Source organism: Myotis daubentonii, chromosome 15 (genome assembly GCF_963259705.1).
Source record: "Myotis daubentonii chromosome 15, mMyoDau2.1, whole genome shotgun sequence".
NCBI classification, from domain to species: Eukaryota; Metazoa; Chordata; class Mammalia; order Chiroptera; family Vespertilionidae; genus Myotis; species Myotis daubentonii.
The window spans coordinates 9,254,983-9,275,521 of record NC_081854.1 but is presented as its reverse complement, the minus strand read 5'-3'; the positions used below and the strand labels follow the sequence as shown (position 1 = coordinate 9,275,521).

Here is a 20,539-nt window from a genome sequence, read left to right as displayed (position 1 = left end):
TCGATGTTTCTCTCTCTCCCTCTCTCTCTCTCTCTCTCCCTTCCTCTCTCTCTAAAAAGCAATGGAAACATATCTTGGGGTGAGGATTTTAAAAATGAAAGGGAGGGAGGGAGAGAGGGAGGGAAGGAAAGAAAGTCCAGTGAGAAAGGCAAAGCCAGTGTAGCGTCCTGGATAAGTAAGGTCAGAACGGCCAAGCATCATGGCTGTGGTCTGCCAGTATGTGGGAAGGACAGAGGGATCTGGGAGCGCAGAAGAGGAAAGAGCACTTTATGAGAGAGAAGAGGTTGGGAGAGTGAGAACCAATAAAGAGGTAGATGTTCTAGTCCCCCCCCCCCTCCCACCATCCCCTCCACCCCCGCCAGGGCAACCCAAGATGAGGAACAGACCGCCCTGGAGATCAAGCGTCATGAGAAGGGAAGGGACTGACTCATCCTTTAGCATACGTCTGTGCTGACATCTGTCTGTTATGCACATTTGTAAACATACAGGGACAGGTACTGCTTCTACACATATTTGCCTTTTCCAAACAGAGAGGATAGACGTGGAGAAACCCTGATAAAGGCACAGGCACTGGAGACACCGAGCTTCTCCTGTCTGACACGCAAGCTGTGGCTTTTTGCTGTTTTGCTGAAATGATGGATAGTGACACAGCGTCTGGCCTCTTTGCAGGTCATGAGGCCACCTGTCAATCAATCACGAGTAGGCAACATGGGTCGGCATCCCTTTGTACCCTGCAAGCGCTGGGAGAAGTCCCCGCTACGACTCCACAATGTGGGCATCGAATTCCTTGTTTGAAATCTGGGGAAACTGAGGCTCGGAGAGCTTCCATCGCCTGTCAGAACAGAAGCGGCGACCTGATGTCAAGCCTTCTTGCGCTCCCTCGCCCCGTTGTCACGGGGGTCTCACAGGCCAAGAGCCTTCAGCGGAAGCCGGTCCCTCCACAGTCACATGTTCAAGGCTCACTCTTGCCTGGTCCCCAAGACAGACCTGACCTCATTTCTGACACCTGCCAGCTGAGTGACTCTGCAAAAGTGACTTTTGTTTTCTAAGCCTGCAGCCAAATGTCTCAAAATGTTTGGGCTACATGCATTGATTGGAGAGCTCGGCAAATATTCTTTCTTCCCTTTCTTTCTTCCTTTCGAGTTAATTCCACTGAATTATTTTCCATCCTGCCACAGTCTCCAATCCACAGCTAGCATTATCAGAACACATACAAACAAATTCAGTGGGAATGTGAGACCAGTTTCCCCATATTTCTTAATTTAATAAGCTGTCGTTATTTATTAGGGAAGATAGGGCATCTTTGATTTCTCTCTGTCTTTCTCTTTGGTGCATTTTACAAAATGTTCTTAATTCTACTTGTAATGTCTCCCAAAGAGGATGGGAAGTCGTATTCCCAAGTATTCATGGTTTACGGGGGTGGCGCTGACTGCGTGCCAAGTTGCTGAGGCACGTTCTAGAGATTCACCCACCCCACACCCCAGAGGCAGGGCCAGGACACTCCGAGCCCAGCACACCCTACCCACTGAAGGGCCGCCGTGAACATTAGCAAGAACCCATTATTCCTTCTTTGCTTAACTGAACGGTCATTACATCTCCAGGCACGCAACCAGCTGTGATCAGATATTTCTCAGAACCGAAGTTGGTGTCCAGCCAATGGTGTTGGGAGGGCTGGGTGAGGATGAAAGAAAAATCTACCGAAGTCATAAACCAAGATGGGCTTGGACTCAAGAGCCTCCCTGAGAACAGCACTCATCACAGGCAACTGGAGAGAAATGACCAGTGATTACAAGCAGAGAGAGGGCTATGTGGGGCTCGGTTTTATCCTCTGCAAAAATGAAAAGACAGAGGAGAGGGGAGAGGTGGGGGTGGAAGTGGAAGAAGGTACCGGGGGGGATAAATGCTGATAGAAAAATAAACTAAAGAAAATAAAGATAGATAGCGCTGGGTATGGATTCAGAATGTCAGCTGGCAATGCCAGCTCTGAAACCAGTGGGAAATACATGAGCATTGATATCCAATAGACTAACTTTAAAATCCTAGATTTCCTGCTGATTCGTTGGGAACATTAGCTAAATAACTTGCCCACTATTTTTTTACAGGGGGTAGTTTGATATCTATGCTTCATAGATGCACAGCACAAGATGAACACCAAGCATTCAAGCTTCACTGGTATTTTGTTGCTTTCAAAAGCTAAGTACTGCCCTAGCCGGTTTGGCTCAGTGGATAGAGCGTCGGCCTGCAAACTGAAAGGTCCCAGGTTCGATTCCGATCAAGGGCATACACCTGGGTTGCGGGCTCGATCCCCATTGGGGAGCGTGCAGGAGGCAGCCAATCAATGATTCTCTCTCATCATTGATGTTTCTATCTCTCTCCTTCTCCCTTCCTCACTAACATCAATAAAATATATATATATATATATATATATATATATATATATATATATATATATATATTTTTTTTTTTTTTAACTGAATACTTGTAGATAAGATACATAAATCTCCCTGAAATCCTATGTATTCATCTGTTAGGGCTGTCATAACAGAATGTTACAGGCTGTGAGGCTTGAACAATAGGCATTAATATTTCACAGTTCTGGAGGCTAAAAGTTCATGATCAAAGTGCCAGAATATGTCTGGTGCAGGCTCTCTTCCTGGCTTGTAGACGACTACCTTCTTGTAGTGTCCTCTGTGCTCATATGGAGAGAGAGGGAGTTACCTCTGTTGTCTCTTCGGGGGGTTATGGTGTCAATATATGAACTGGGTGAGGTGACACAGTTCTACCCATAACACCCTGATTCGTCTGTGCTGAATGAGAGTGTTGGCCTCAGGCTTGTTTGCGTGTTGGGAAGATCTGAGATCACCGGCATGAATTGAGAGTCAACATATAAAAAGCAAAGATGTCTCGATTCTTGGAAAAGTTAAACCACATGCACATCTAGACAACTAGTCCTTAATTTTAATCTATCACTCACAGAGTTGAGGGTTTCAAGAGAGAGAGCTAGAGACGTGGCAATTCACTGGCACACAGAGAGGCGGTGAAGAGAAAGTGGACGAGCATTTTAAGAGTCAGGAATGCCCGGGTTTGAATTGAATGCCCACCTCTTTCTCACTGTGAGACTCTGGGCAGCTGGCTTAACCTCATTCGAGCTTGCTTTTCTCATCTATAAACCTGGAGTCATCAACATACTCTTCATTGCCCTGGCCGGGGGTGGCTCAGTTGGTTGGAACGTTGTCCCGTGCGCCAAAAGGTCACAGGTTCCACTCCTGGTCAGGGCACAGATCTAGGGTTTGATCCCCAGTTGGGGCATGTATCTTTCATCGATGTTTCTCTCTCTCTCTCTCTCTCTCGCTCTCTCTCTCTCTCTCTCTCTCTCTCTCTCCCTCCCTAAAAATTAATGAAAACATATTTTTGGGTGAGGATTTTTGAAAATACCCTTTATCTTCCCACCAAACCTGCTCATCCTCCCATCCCTTCTCAGTACCATTCAGCCAGATGCATGGGTCACACTGGAGTCACCCGTGGTTCCTCCCTCCTACCCTGTATCCAGTGCACCAGCCAATCCTACCCACTTCACCATGGAACTATGTCCTGGATCCAGCTGCTTCCCTTTTTTGCCAACGCTACCTCTCTAATGCAACCACCACCCTTCTCCCACGTGCCAGGACCCCTGCCTAACCAGCCTTCTCCCCGAGCCGCCCCCCAGCACTCTTGGCCTTTGCCTCCCTTCATTCATTCTCTCCACACGTAGCTGGAGCGAGATCGTGTTGCTGCTGTGGTGAGAACCCCAGACAGCCTTCCATGACTCTTAGGGAAAGCGTCAAAGCCCCTACTTGACTTGACCTCTGACGTTCCCCATCCCTCACTCAACCCAAGCGCCCCCCTTCCCCCCAAATACAATGCCTTCTCAGGGCATCCACATCCGTGTGTCTATCTGCCAGAAACGCTATCCCAGGGCACCTCAGGCAGGACCCCCTCCGCGCTTGTTTCAGGTCTCCGGGACTCAATGCCACCGGCTCAGAGACCCTCCTCAGCCGCTCTCTGTAAAGCAGGCACTCCCACAACCCCTCCCTGTCCCAGACCCTGACTTGGGATTTGACACGGCAGTCATCTGTCCCTGATGTAATTCTTCACATTCACACCTGTGTCCCACGTCCCTGTCTATGAATGTGTGTGTGTGTGTGTGTGTGTGTGTGTGCTTGCTTATGCTCTTCCTCCCCGACTAGACTGCAGACTCTGAAGGCGAGGACTTCCTCGTGTTCATTGCTTATCTCAGGAAAATAAAGAGGGGGCTGACAGACAGCCATGGTCAGTAGCCGCTGGATGGGACATTGGCCCATGATAGGCCTCCCTCGTAGGCCTGGTGTGAGGGTTTATGAGATGATGTGGTGAAGCAGCCGGGGCAAAACGTAGTGCAAGATAAGCAGTCTTTTTTTAAAAATATATTTTTATTGATTTCAGAGAGGAAGGGAGAGGGAAAGAGAGGTAGAAACATCAATGATGAGAGAGAATCTTTGATGGGCTGCCTCCTGCACACCCCCTCCTGGGGATCGACCCCGCAACCCAGGCATGTGCCCTGACCAGGAATCGAACTGTGACCTCCTGGTTCATAGGTCGATGCTCAACCACTGAGCCACGCCAGCTGGGCAAGATGAGCAGTCTTTTTTAAAAAATATATATATATATTTTATTGATTTTTTACAGAGAGGAAGGGAGAGAGATAGAGAGTTGGAAACATCGATGACAGAGAAACATCGATCAGCTGCCTCCTGCACATCTCCCACTGGGGATGTGCCCACAACCCAGGTACATGCCCTTGACCGGAATCAAACCTGGGACCCTTCAGTCCACAAGCAGATGCTCTATCCACTGAGCCAAACCGGTTTCGGCAAGATGAGCAGTCTTAACGGTGGTCACTGTTATTGTCGTCAGTCTGCAGACTGCGACTCGCTTTGTCATCATCGGAAAGTCACTGCTGACACTGGGTGGCAGACAGGAGGTGGGATGACTTTCTAAGTCTTTCCCAGGGCCAGTCGCAGGAACCGTTCCCATGACACTCAGAAAAAAGGACTTAGGTTTGCCTGAGAAACTAGCATTTCTGGTTCTGAAGCTGTGAGAGCCAGTTTGGGCCTTGCTGACGGCAACACTAAAACTGTCCAGTGAATCTCTCTGGCACTTTGCAAAAGGCAAGGATTGCCTTGCGTGGGGCCCAATGGCATGTTTTTAGCATGCCTGCATGTCCTCGTGTTTCTTGCGTGTGTGGGACACTGCATGAAAAAATATATATGTATTGGGGGGAAGGGGGAGAGGCTGTTTAGTTTGATGGCAAATACTGTGAACCCTCAAGTCCTATTCATCTGAGTTTGATTCTCATGTCTGCCCCCAAAAAAACCATCAGCATAATTGATTTTTAAAATTTTTTTTATTGATTTCAGAGAGGAAAGGAGAGGGAGAGATAGATAGAAACATCAATGATAAGAGAGAATCATTGATCGGCTGGCCTCCTAATGGGGATCAAGCCCATAACCCCGGCATGTGCCCTTGACCGAAATCAAACCCAGGACCCTTCAGTCCGCAGGCTGACGCTCTATCCACTGAGCCAAACCACCTAGGGTGTCATAGTTTATTTTAATGCTAAGAATGTTATTCCTGAATAAAGAGAGATTCAAGATGGCGGCAGTATAGGCAGATGCATCCCAGATCTTGTCCCGGAGCAAATGGAGTAAGCAGCTGAAACTAACAACACCCACCCCAAATTGGCGAAATTACTCAGCTGGTGAGACAGTTTACAGCCGGGAAGGGCAGAGCTCCCCTGGAAGGAAAGGTAAAAAACCAGGGATCTGGGCAGGAAAGTTTGCCAGATCTCTGAGCCCAGAGGGGCAGAGGGAGACCGCGTGGCAGACAGCCACGTCTCTTGGGATAGGCACAGCCCCTGACTGGGGAAAGGAGATCCGTGGGACTGTTGGTGCTGGGGGATTTGAGATCTGGGTTCTGTGATCACAGAGGACTGAGCCTAAAAGGGGCAGCCTGAAGCGCTGACCAGACCATGCAGTGCTGGTAAGAGAGGAGCTTACAGAGACTCAGCCTTCCGTTTCCTCGGCTGGCGTTTGTTTGTTTGTTTTCACTGAACCCTGTTCATAGGACATTTCAGATACAGACACTCACCTGTGCTGAAGAGAGGGAGAAGGTGCGGACGAGTGGAATCTGGGGAGAGGCTGAGGAGAGAAGGGGGGCCAGGAGAGGTGGCAGCAAATTGAGTGCTGAGTCACCCCTGAGCCCAGGACTAGGGCAGCCATTCTCTCCGGAGGTTAGGATTCCTCCCCCCAGCCCCCAGGCAAGGAGCACAGCCACACCTAGATTCCTCCCTAAACGAGATGAAGGATTAAAATAATCTGATTAGTCCCTGGGAGTTAACAGGGTCTGGCCTATAGAGGGACTTTCAGTCCCAGCAACAACACAGAGCAGGGTAATGATTAAAGAACCAGCTCTGGACAGTGGACCTCCACAAACCAGTTTTAAGTGCAACAGAGAAAATAAACCCTAGCTACTGGATAGAGAGGCCATATAGCCTCAGAGGCCAATCCAGAAACACTGCCACCCATAGGCTGAACCACAAACTGACTCTTAGGTAAATACAAATTAAGGCAGTCTGGGACACAAATACAGCCTGCTTTAAAATCAGGACTGTGGTTTACAACACGGAGGAACAGTGTATCGCAGGGAAATTCAACATTCTCCTGAATACCTGGCAGGACTAAGGCGAGCCAGACTGAAGAGTAGAAGAACTGAAGGACCTTCACTACTGCAAATTTTTATTTATTTATTTTTATGCTTTTTTCACCTTTTAACTAAGAAACCAATATTTTCTTTTTCTTTTTCCATCACCTGATTTTACCCTTTTAATTACTACATTTTTATTTTTAACCAGTATTATTATTGCTACCATTTTACCGTTTTTTAAAGTGCCATTTTATTTTCTCTTTATTTTATTTTGGGATTAGTGTTCTACATTCTATTTTCATTGTTCCTTTAGCATCATTTTTCTCTACCTCAATTTTACCTTTATGCTAAAACCCTCTTCCTCACTTTTCCCCTTTTATTGTCCTGTTTCTCTTACCCTATTCCTGCTTTAGATTTTCCCTATTCCTTCTTCTTACCCCCCTGTCAAAATTTCACCCTACTTATATATCCTATTTCCAATCCACTGCTCTAAATCCTTATACACCTCTTCCTTATCTTTCTTCACTATCCAAATTTTTTTCTTTTATCTTTCTATTGTTTTGTTGTTGTTTGCTTGATTGTTGAGTATATTGGTTGCTTGTTTTTTTTTAGGATTGGTTGTGGGGTTGTTTTGCTTTTGCTTTTTATTTTTCTGCTGGTTTCCCCCGCGCCCCCCCCCCCACCCGGTTATTTTTGTGCTTCTGTTTTCCCTTGCCTCACTTGATATTATTGGTTGTTTGTAGTTTGCATTCATCTCCAGGGATCTGTTGCTGGAATTTGTTGGGATTAGTGGCGGTTCTATCGGAGTTTTATCCTCATATAAATAGTCTCTTCCCCTCTTCTACTTCATTCTCTCTTTTCGCTCTTTTGTTGTTGTTGTTTTTTTCCCCTCCTTTTTCCCAATTTCATTTTTGCACTCTTTTTTTTTCTTTTCTTTTTTCTCTTTTCTCTTTTTCTCTTCTTTCTTCCTTATCTCCCAATTCTCTTAACTTGGGTGGTCACCTTAATTTGTGTTCAGTGCCTGGTATGTTGTGCTTTGTTGTGTTGTATTTTGTGCCTTTAAATCAACGCAACAGATCCAAGTAACAGCAGCCTCCTGATCACCACACCCTCTGTCTGAGGAACAGCAGCTATATGTGAAGCCTCCCCGCACCAGCCAGAAGAGCCACCACAGCTGTGAACAGCACCCACCAGAGGAGCTGCTGCCAACTGAGGAGCAGCTGCTACCACAACCGCACGAGGAGCAACCACAGCCTGAGGAGCCACTGCCACCCAGGGAGCAGCCACTGAATGACTCAACATCTAGATATGTCAGTGAGATCAAACATGGGTAGACAAAGAAACCCCCAAAGGAAAGAAAAGGAGGACTCGCCAGAAAAGCAGCTAAGTGATACAGAGGCATGCAACATGACAGAAAAAGAATTCAGAATAAGGGTCCTAGAGTGCATAAACCGGATGGAGGAAAAAAATCAACAACTTATGCAAGAAGCAAGAAGAATAAGATAAAAAAATCAATAACTTACATAAGACCCAAGAAGAAATGAAGAGCAATATAGCTGCAATAAAAAACACCGTTGACAGTATCAACAGTAGACTAGGAAAAGTGGATGACCAAATTAGTGAATTAGAAGACAAGGAAGCAAAACACACCCAAACTGAACTGCAATTGGAGAAAAAAATTAAAAGACAGGAGGAGAGCCTAAGGGAGCTTTGGGACAACATGAAACAAAACAACATACGAATAATAGGGGTGCCAGAACAATAGAAAGAGGAACAAGGATTCGAAAACCTATTTGAAGAAATAATATCAGAAAACTTCCCTGAGGTGGGGAAGAAAAAAGTCACACAAGCACAGAGAGTCCCAAACAAGGTGAACCCGAAAAGACCCACACCAAGACACATCATAATTACCATGGCAAATGTTCAGGACAAAGAGAGAATCTTAAAGGCTGCAAGAGAGAGACGGAAAGTTACATACAAGGGATCTCCCATTAGATTGTCAAATGATTTCTCAACAGAAAAACATCAGGCCAGAAAAGAATGGACAGAAATTTACAAAGTGATGCAAAGCAAAGGACTGAATCCAAGAATACTCTATCCAGCAAGGTTATCATTCAAAATTGAAGGGGAAATAAGAAGCTTCACAGACAAAAAAAGGCTAAGGGAGTTTATCACCACCAAGCTGGCAATGTAAGAAATGCTAAAGGGACTGGTGTAAAAAGAAGAAATAAAAAGCTCAGAAAGAAAACAGCCACACACAAAAAGAAATGGCTACAAACAAGTACCTTTCAATAATAACTTTAAAGGTAAATGGACTAAGTGCTCCAACCAAAAGACATCAAGTGGCTGAATGGATAAAAAAACATGACCCGTACATTTGCTGTCTACAAGAGACCCACCTCAGAAGGAGGGACTCATACAGACTGAAAGTGAAGGGATGGAAAAATATCTTTCAGGCAAATGGAAATGAAAAGAAAGCTGGGGTAGCAATACTTATATCGGACAAAATAGACCTCAAAGTGAAGGCCATAACAAGAGATAAGGAAAGCCACTTCATAATACTAAAGGGATCAATACAACAAGAAGATATAACCCTGATAAACATATATGCACCCAACGCAGGAGCACCCAAATACATAAAAAAAAAAAAAACTCCTGGAAGATATCAAAGGAGAGATCGACAATAATACAATCATAGTAGGGGACTTTAATACACCACTGACATCACTGGATAAATCCTCTAGACAAACAATCAGCAAAGAAACAGCAATCCTAAATGATTCACTAGATCAGATGGACTTAATTGACATCTTCAGAACACTTCACCCCAAAGCCACAAAATATACGTTCTTCTCAAGTGCTTATGGGACATCTTCAAAAATAGACCACATATTGGGTCACAAACAAAGTCTCCCCAAATTCAAGAAGATTGAAATCATACCAAGCATCTTCTCAGACCACGATGGCATAATATTAGAAATAAACTACAATAAAAACAACCCAAAATACTCAAACACTTGGAAGCTGAATAGCATGTTATTAAATATTGATTGGGTTACCAATGAGATCAAAGAAGAAATTAAAAACATCCTGGAAACTAATGACAATGAAAACACAACAATCCAAAACCTATGGGACACAATGAAAGCAGTCCTGAGAGGGAAGTTTATAGCTCTACAAGCCTATCTCAAAAAACAAGAAAAAATGGTAGTAAATCATCTAATTCTACATCTCAAGGAATTAGAAAGAGAGCAACAAGTAAACCCCAGAGTGAGCAGAAGGAAGGAGATAATAAAGATTAGAGCAGAAATAAGTGACATCGAGACCAAAAAAGCAATACAGAAAATCAATGAAACCACCAGCTGGTTCTTTGAAAGGATAAACAAGATTGACAAACCTCTAGCCAGGCTCACCAAGAAGCAAAGAGAGAGGACCCAAATAAACAAAATCAGAAACGATAGAGGCGAAATAACAACAGACCCCACAGAAATACAAATGATTGTTAAAAAATACTATGGACAACTCTACTCCAACAAACTAGACAGCCTGGAGGAAATGGACAAATTCCTAGAAAAATACAACATTCCAAAAATCAATCAGGAAGAATCTAAAAATCTCAATAGGCCAATAACTATGGAAGAAATTGAAGCAGCCATCAAAAAGCTTCCAGCAAACAAAAGCCCAGGACCAAATGGCTTCACAGGGGAGTTTTACCAAACATTTAAGGAAGAACTAAAACCTATCCTCCTCAGACTACTACAAAAAATTCAAGAGGAAGGAACACTTCCAAGTTCATTCTATGAAGTCAGCATCACCCTAATACCAAAACGAGGTAAAGACAACACAATGAAAGAGAATTACTGGCCAATATCCCTCATGAACATAGATGCCAAAATCCTCAACAAAATCTTAGCAAATCGGATCCAGCAGTACATCAGAAAGATCATACACCATGACCAAGTAGGATTTATCCCAGGGATGCAAGGATGGTACAATATCCGAAAATCAATAAACGTGATACATCACATAAACAAATTGAAAGGAAAAAACCACATAGTCATATCAATTGATGCAGAAAAAGCATTTGACAAAATCCAACACCCATTTTTGATAAAAACTCTCAGCAAGGCGGGAGTAGAAGGATCATACCTCAACATAATAAAAGCTATATATGACAAGCCCACAGCCAACATCATACTCAATGGACAAAAACTAATACCATTTCCTCTAAGAACAGGAACAAGACAGGGATGCCCACTCTCACCACTTCTGTTCAACATAGTACTGGAAGTATTAGCCATTGCAATTAGACAAGAAGAAGAAATAAAAGGCATCCAAATTGGAAAAGAGGAAGTAAAACTGTCCTTATTTGCAGATGACATGATATTATACACACAAAACCCTAAAGACTCCATCAAAAAACTACTAGACTGAATACATGAATTTGGCAATGTAGCAGGATACAAAATTAACCCCAAGAAATCTAAGGCATTTCTATACACCAATAGTGAACTTTCAAAAAGAGAGACTAAAAAAACAATCCCATTTACCATCGCACCAAAAAAATTAAGCTACCTAGGAATAAACTTAACTAAAGAGGTAAAAGACCTCTACTCAGAAAACTACAGGAGGTTGAAAAAAGAGATAGAGGAAGACATACACAGATGGAAGAACATACCGTGTTCATGGATTGGTAGAATCAACATCATTAAAATGTCCATAGTACCCAAAGCAATCTATAAATTCAACGCACTTCCCATTAAAATACCAATGACATATTTCATAGATCTAGAACAAACTCTCCAAAAATTCATCTGGAATAAAAAAAGACCCTGAATAGCTGCAGCGATCCTGAGAAAGAACAAAGTAGGTGGGATCTCAATACCAGATATCAAGCTGTATTACAAAGCCACTGTTCTCAAAACTGCCTGGTACTGGCACAAGAACAGACATATAGATCAATGGAATAGAATAGAGAGCCCAGAAATCGGCCCGAACCAATATGCTCAATTAATATTTGACAAAGGAGGCAAGAACATACAATGTAGTCAAGATAGTCTCTTCAATAAATGCTGTTGGGAAAATTGGACAGATACATGCAAGAAAATGAAACTAGACCACCAACTTACACCATACACAAAAGTGAACTCAAAATGGATAAAGGACTTAAATGTACTACGAGAAACCATAAAAATTCTAGAAGAATCCAAAGGCAACAAAATCTCAGACATATGCCGAAGCAATTTCTTCACTGATACAGCTCCTAGGGCACTTGAAATTAAAGAGAAAATGAACAAATGGGACTACATCAAAATGAAAAGCTTCTGCACAGCAAAAGAAACCATCAACAAAATAACAAGAAAGCCCACTGTGTGGGAAAACCTATTTGCCAATGTCATATCTGATAAGGGCCTAATCTCCAAAATCTATAGGGAACTCATACAACTTAACAAAAGGAAGATAAACAATCCAATCAAAAAATGGGCAAAGGATCTAAATAGACACCTTTCAAAAGAGGACATTCAGAAAGCCAAGAGACATATGAAAACATGCTCAAAGTCACTAATCATCCGAGAGATGCAAATCAAAATAACAATGAGGTACCATCTCACACCTGTCAGTATGGCCATCATCAACAAATCAACAAACGACAAGTGCTGGAGAGGATGTGGAGAAAAAGGAACACTTGTGCACTGCTGGTGGGAATGCAGACTGGTGCAGCCACTATGGAAGACAGTATGGAATTTTCTCAAAAAACTAAAAATGGAACTCCCATTTGACCCTGTGATCCCACTTCTAGGAATATATCCCAAGAAACAAAACACCAATCAGAAAGGACATATGCACCCATATATTCATAGCAGCACAAATCACCATAGCTAAGATCTGGAAACAGCCTAAGTGCCCATCAGTGGATGAATGGATTAGAAAACTGTGGTACATCTACACGATGGAATACTATGCTGCTGTAAAAAAGAAGGAACTCTTACCATTTGCAACGGCATAGATGGAGCTGGAGAGCATTATGCTAAGTGAAATAAGCCAGTCAATGAAGGAAAAATACCACATGATCTCACTCATTCATGGATAATAGAGACCATTATAAACTTTTGAACAAAAATAGATACAGAGGCAGAGCTGCCTCAAACAGACTGTCAAACTGCAGTGAGAAGGCCAGGGAGGGTAGGGGGGCAGAAGGGAGCGGTAAGAGATCAACGAAGGACTTATATGCATGCATATAAGCATAACCAATGGACATAAGGCATTGGGGGTAGGGGAGGCCAGGGGATTGTCAAGGGCGGGGGGGGGGGGAAGGAGACATACGTAATACCCTTTGTAATACTTTAAGCAATAAAAAAATAATAAAAATAAATTTAACTGCTAAAAAAAATTGTAAAATACACAGAACATAAAGTTTACCGTCTTAATCACTTCGAAGTGCACAGCTGAGTAATGTTAAATACATTGCTGGGAACCAGTATTCAGGACTCTTCTCATTTTGTCCTCATTAAACAACTTCTATTCCACGCCCTCACTCCCCAGACTCAGACAACCACCATTGGACTTTCTGTCTCTATGAGTTCAGCTGCTCTAGGTGCCTCACATAAAGGGACTCATGCAATATTCACCCTATTATGACTGGCTTACTTCACTCAGCATAATTTCCTCCAGGCTCATCCACGTCATAGCATGTGTCAGCATTTGTTTTCCTTTCAAAGCTGAATAATATTCCACTGTCCGCATAGATACCACATTTTTGCTGGGGTCCAACCCCAGCAGGTCCAGGGGTCCCCAAAGGTGTGGACGGAGTCGGCAAAGAAGGAATGACATGGAGACAGCGTTCGGTTGATCAGCAGCCTAGCCAGGATCTCCAGCCAAGTTCTGGTTAGGATCTCCAGCCAAGTTCTGTCTTTTATTGTCTTGTTACATCTTTATTTATACCAGTTGATTTTAATCCTATCAATTTCTATTCCAAAGGTTAGGGCGTTTCTTATCTCCATTCCAGGGAGTAACCATTATGTAGCTTAATCGTGACTGTTCATAGTTGAAGTGATTAACTACCCACCTGGCATTTAGTTAAGGGGTTTTATCCCCTCCTTAAATTCAGGGAAAAATCCCTACCTGGGGAAACAACCTTTCTCGGAAAGGTGACCTTGGTTAAAACACATAGCACTAAGGGGAACAAACATATTAAGAACAGTATGCTATATACACCAGGTCCCTTGAAACATATGCTGTGTCGATGTTTCTTCCCTGCAGCGACTGTGTCAAGCAGCAAGGATGGACCGGCTTCCAGCAACATTTGGTTTCTCCATCCGCCCATTGATGGACACTTGGTTGGCTTCCGCCCTTTGGCTTTGGCAAGTAATACTGCCATGGTCCTGGGTGAACAAACATCTCTTTGAGGTCCTGCTGTCAGTTTTTTTGGGCGTGTGCCCAGAAGTGGAACTGCTGGGTCATACAATAATTATATATATTTTTTAATTTTCTTTGAGAAACTGTCCTACTGTTTTCCACAGAAGCTGTACCATTTTACATTCTCACCGACAGGGCACTAGTGTTTCGATTTCTCCACATCCTTGCCAGCACTTGTTATTCTCTGTCTTTTTTTCCATAGTAGCTGTTCTAGTATGTGGGGGCTATGCTCTTTTTTATTGTCTAAAGTTTTACATATGTCTCCTTCTTCCCCAATTGAGGCCCCCTCTCCCCCCAGCCATTCCCACCCTGGGGAAGCCCCCACCGCCCCAGTGTCTGTGTCCATTGGTTATGCTAATATGCATGCACACACGTCCTTTGGTTGCTCTCTAACTGCCCCCCACCCGCATCCTCTACCATTTGTCCCTAGATCGATCTATTCTTGTTCATCCAATTATGTTGATCATTATATGAGTGAGATCATGTGATATTTATCTTTCTCCGACTGGCTTATTTCACTGAATATAATGTTATTTCCTCACCTGAGAATATGCTTTTTATTGATTTTAAAGAGAGAGGAAGGAAAAGAGAGAGAAACATTGATTGTTTGCCTCCTATACATGCCTGAACTCAGGACCAAAACGACACCTAGGTGTGTGCCCTGGCTGGGAATCAAACCTGCAACCTTTTGGTGCACAGATTGATGTTCCAACCAACTGAACCACCCAGCCAGGGCAGCTACACTCTTAATGTATCTAGGAATTGAAATTAGCCACCCCCCAAAATTTTTAATTAATTATCCACCCAAAGATTGTATGGTCAGCATAGTGAGACCTTGATTATGTAGTTAATCATGCAAGTTATGGTGAAACATTCTCGACAGTTAGAATCCTTTTCTGCCTGGCACGTCCTTGTCCCTTGGCTAAAACTCAAAAAACACTCATATTCATGCACTTTAATTCCATGAAGTCCTTTTCTTTTTTAAAAAATGTATTTTTACTGATTTCAGAAAAGAAGGGAGAGGGAGAGAGAGAGAAACATCAATGATGAGAGAGAATCATTGACCGGCTGCCTCCTGCATGTCCCCTACTGGGGATTGAACCGGCATGTGCCCTGACCAGGAATCAAACCATGACCTCCTAGTTCATAGCTCGAAGCTCAACCCCTGAGCCACACCAGCCGGGTCCATGAAGTTCTTTTTCAGTGATCACATTCTATATTCCAGAGATTCCTAACTTGGGGCCACTAGGCAAGCACTCGTGTCCATGAGGCCCTGGATTTGTATTTTAAAAGTATGCATTTATCAGGGTAGTGAGAGCAGCTATTGTAACAAACTCCAACGTATCAGAAGCTTCACCCAAGAGCATTTTATTTCTTGCTCCTATGAAATCCAATGAGGGTGCATCTAGTTGGCAGGGATCCAGCTTCTTTTATCTTGGGGACGACCATCCCCAAGGACTTCAGAATGCTCTGTGGATTCTTTGCTGATAGACAAAGACCAAGAGAGTCTGGAAGACTTTGGAGGAAAACCTATGTTTGGCCAGGCCAGGAAGTAACATCCATCACTTCTTCTCATTTCCACCAGCTGGATCCCCTTCAAATCGCATCTCAGGGAGCGTCCTGCCTCCCCTCCCCTCCCCAGCAAACGCTGTAGGTTCGCTCCCCTGAGGGTCCGTGCACCCCTTCAGTGTTGAGGCAAGTACATGTCATCGCAATACTTCCAGACCTTCTCTTTGTTGAAATTCCGGGTCAGTGAGCACCATCGTTTCCCAAATGCTTCCGAGTCATCTGTACATCCCCAGTAGATGGTGCGTCTGAACCAGAAGGGAAACACGCATTTTGCGAAGTCTGCGGAGAAGAAAGAAGCCATGGGAATAAGAAACCTTCCTATCCGGTGCCTCCTCTTCATCCTAACACCCACGCACACCCACGCACACGAGCACGAGAGCACCCACACTTTTCCACTTTTGCTCTATTCCACCCAGCGTACACGGCAGCAGTATTGGTGGCGGGTGGGGGTTCTGCTGCCCACAGATGTATCTGAACGCGCTTGAAGCACTCGTCTGTCTTTGGTGCCCTGTGGTTTCCGTATCATCAGAGACCTGCACACAACCTATTTTCACAATGTGATGGCCTGTGCATTCCATTTGTTTTCTTTTGTTTTGCTAATCCTCACCCAAGGATATTTTCCCAATGGTTTTTAGAAAAAGTGGCAGGGAAAGGGAAAGAGAGAGAGAGGAAGAGAGAGAGAGAGAGAGAGAGAGAGAGAGAGAGAGAGAGAGAGAGAGAGAGACATCGATGTGAGAGCAACACATCAGTTGGTTGCCTCCCCCACGTGTCCCCAATCAGGGCTGGGCATCGAACCTACAACGCAAGTGCATGCCCTTCACTGGAGTCGAACCCGCAACCCTTCAGTCCACAGGTCAGCGCTCCCACCACTGAGCCAAGTGGCTACTAGGACTGTGCGTCCCATGTGCAGAACCGTATGAGGATCTCAGAGACGCTCAGCGCTGGGCTGAAGATGCCCCCCGAGGTCGTCAGAGGCAGGCACTCACCTTTCTCGGAGCAGTACTTCCAGTAGCCTTCAAAGTTCTCCGTCACGGAGCACCACTTGTGCTTGGCCTTGAACTTGATACAGTCGTAGTACATGTTGTCCTTATAGCGGAACGGAAAGAAACACTTGCCATCTAGAGAAAACGAACACACTGCCTCCATCTCTGGGCGGCGGGTTGAGGTGCTGCCACGCCCCTCTCCTCAGAAGGGTGGTTCTGCCCTGCCCGGAGCCCCCCACCTGCATTCTGCTGGAGCTTATCCACCCCCAGAAGCGGGGCTGCTGGGCCTCTCTCCCCACGAAGGGTTAGCTTTAGACACGCACCCCTCTCCCACTATTCCCATTGCATGAACGGCCTTGACATTTTGCTTAGCATCTGGCCCCAGTTCCAGAAACCGACCCTAAGCTTAGAAACATACATGTGGCCATTTATCTATTAAATGATTTCCCTTCTGCCTCTTTTCTTCACCCTCTTCTGTCTTCACACACACCCATGTGCACACACACGTGCACACAGACACACAGAATGTAGGCTTGTATCTTTCCACACTTTTTCCAGGCCCATATGGATGTCTGAATCTACCCATCTCTCTCTGTATATATAAAAGCCTAAGCAACCGTTAATACCGAATGACCAGAATGACCAGAACGACCGGTCGGCCAGTTGCTATGACTTGCACTGACCACCAGGGGACAGATGCTCAACACAGGAGCTGCCCCCTGGTGGTCAGTGTGCTCCCACAGGGGGAGCACCACTCAGCCAGAAGCCAGGCTCACATATATAATAAATATATAATAAATATATATATTTAGAGAGAGTGAAAAGGAGGGAGAGAAGGAGAAACATCTGGAACCAGCGACCCTTCAGTGGGCAGGCCAGCGCTCTAACCACTGACCCACAGCAGCCAGGGCCATAGTAAACATTTTATGGTCAACCTACCTTTCATTTCGGGAAAGTAAGGCATCGTTTCTGAAAAATAAAATTTGAAGCCGAAATTTATTTCGCTATCATGTCTTCCAACCAAGAACATGGCATGAGAGCCTGTGTTTTAGAATCACTTTATGTTCTTCAGGATGATGTTATCACTGACTTCCCCTAAGTCCTGCACATTGCTTGCCGATTTCACTCCACGGCGGTTTTCACCATTGATGTAAAGTAGAGTGCTTCCTTTTTCATCAACGTGTAGTAAATTCTTACCAGCAAGGAGAAAAACGATTGACTGTGTATGTTTGTCTTATATCCAGCCACATAGCCAGCGTCTTCTGTTAAAACTCGTCATCTTTCCCACTGTTCCTAGGCACTTTTAAGTTTACACTCATAAAATAATGCTGCCCATAATTTTCTGTAGGCTTACAGGCTATTTCCTTTTTGCAGTATCACCTACGTTAGAACACCCCCTCCCCCGATAATGTTAACGAGCACTGGTCAAAGTAGACACCCTGACCTCTGTACTTCCCTGGTTTTGCTTGGAATGACATTCCGGTTAAGAATGTTCATTTTAGCGTGGCGAATAATAGCACAACAAATAGAAATCAATTCAAAAATGTTCATCACTACGGGAATTTTAAAGTAAAATATGGCTTTATAATGTCGTACAGGCAAACAGGAGATATAACATAGGAATGGAAAATTTTGGGCTTCATCTGAAGGTGACGAAAGGCATCTCCTATTTCGTTATGTTCTATAAGACTAGTTCTGCAAAAGGAAAGTCAATAATAAGGTTGTATATAATGAAATATTTGATTGTGTGAAAATAGTAACAGTAAAATTGATTGTTCTCTTCCTTTTCCTTAATGATTTTTAACATAGAATGTACTTTTTTATGTTCAAGGACATATAGTAGCAGTTTTTCATGAAAAATATGATTTCTTTCAGGAAAAAAAAATATAATGTTCAACAACTTCACATTTTATTGCGAAATATAAAAAGAAACTGTAGGTCGAGAAACCAAGATAGCGGCATAGGTAAACACCTGAAATGGCTGCCTTGCACAACCACTTCAAAAATACAACGAAAAGACAAAGCGGACACCATCCAGAACCACAGGAAGGCTGGCTGAGTGGAAATTCTACAACTAGAAGGAAATAGAAAAGCACACTGAGACTCAGAGGAGGTTTGGAAGTAAAGTGCAGAGGTACGGAGGAGGGCGCCCGAGGAAAGGGCTGGCAACGGAGGACGCTGGTGTCTTTTTCAATCAGGAGGGAGTCTCAACCTCCAGACTGCTCTGAACTCCAGTTCCGGGTGAGTCTCTGGGGACCCAGACTCATACGCGAGAAACTGGACTGTCTGGCAGCAGGCAGAAGTCAAGAGCAGCTTTCTCTCAGGTACTTGCAGCGTTAACCGCAGGACACTGAGATGATTCACTGAGACCCCAGGCCCCTTAGGGCTGGGCTGAGGATCAGCCATAGCTGTTTGCTCTGACCTGTTGATTCCCTGAGACCCCGCCCCACCCAAGCTGCTAACAGAGGCTTTTGCAGATGAATGGGCTGGCCCTTTGAGATCTAAAATTACCTAACAAACTGCAGCTGGGTCAGAGAGACCCAGAACATCCAAAAGAAGGCCCAAGGCCCCACAGAAGCTTGCATTGCTTCACAACTGGGCCTCATCTGGGCACCTCAAAACCCCAAATAAGGAAAAGGAATCTGCAGATCTCTGTGTACCTCCTGCTGAGTAGCCTCAGGCAGAGGCTAAATTAGCATGTACTTAGAGATCCAAGAGCCCGTGTACCCAGTAGTCAGATTGGGACCATCCAGATTACAACTCCTCAGATCCATAAGGGACATACTCAGGGATCAGACTCAGTGAGCATCAAAGCCCCACTGAAGCAAGTCTTGCCCCAGAAGGGTGTCTTCAGCACAGAAGTTCTCCGACTGTACACACAGACAATTGGCCTGGAGGTCAATTCCTCCCAGTGATCCTACAACAATCAAGGCTTAACTACAAAAGACTGTGCACAAAGCCCACAAAGGGGTGCACCAAGAGTGTCTACCTCAGGTAACTGGGGAGGCTGAGCCACTGGGCCCTCTAGGACACCTAGCACACAAAGCCACTCTATCAACACAGGGAAGCAGCCAAAATGCGGAAACAAAGAAACAGATCACAAATGACAGAAATGGAAGAAAGCAAACTGCTGGATATAGAGTTCAAAACCACAATTATAAGGTTTTTCAAGAATTTTCTAGAAACCGCCAATAAATTTAGTGAGACCCTCAAGGATATGAAAAAGGACCAACTAAAAATTAAGCATACACCAACTGAAATAAAGAATAATATACAGAGATCCAACAGCAGACAAGAGGATCCCAAGAATCAAGTCAAAGATTTGAAATACGAAGAAGCAAAAAACACCCAACCAGAAAAGCAAAAAGAAAAAAGAATCCAAAAAGATCAAGATAGTGTAAGGAGCCTCTGGGACAACTTCAAGTGTACCAACATCCGAATTATAGGGGTGCCAGAAGAAGAGAGAGAGCAAGATATTGAAAACCTATTTGAAGAAATCATGACAGAAAACGTCCCCTACCTGGTGAAATAATAGACTTACAAGTTCAGGAAGTGCAGAGAACCCCAAACAAAAGGAATCCAAAGAGGACCACACCAAGACACATCATAATTAAAATGCCAAGGGCAAAAGACAAAGAGAGAATCTTAAAAGCAGCAAGAGAAAAACAGTCAGTTACCTACAAGGGAGTACCCATACGACTGTCAGCTGATTTCTCAACATAAACTATGCAGGCCAGAAGGGAGTGGCGAGAAATATTCAAAGTGATGAATAGCAAGAACCTACAACCAAGATTACTTTATCCAGCAAAGCTATCATTCAGAATTGAAGGTCAGATAAAGAGCTTCACTGA

The 20,539-nt window shown here is 44.2% G+C and overlaps 1 protein-coding gene across 1 annotated transcript; it reads right to left on the bottom strand.

Moving 5' to 3' along the window:
* Nucleotides 1–15,490: 15,490 nt before the first annotated feature.
* LOC132216320 (binder of sperm protein homolog 1-like) lies at nucleotides 15,491–18,579 on the bottom strand. The gene is made up of 3 exons (XM_059665491.1): nucleotides 17,628–18,579; nucleotides 16,692–16,823; nucleotides 15,491–15,984 (listed from the first exon to the last, which is right to left on the bottom strand). The coding sequence occupies exons 1-3, from the start codon at nucleotides 17,716–17,718 to the stop codon at nucleotides 15,821–15,823; spliced, it is 387 nt and encodes a 128-aa protein (XP_059521474.1). The 5' UTR covers nucleotides 17,719–18,579; the 3' UTR covers nucleotides 15,491–15,820.
* Nucleotides 18,580–20,539: the final 1,960 nt, after the last annotated feature.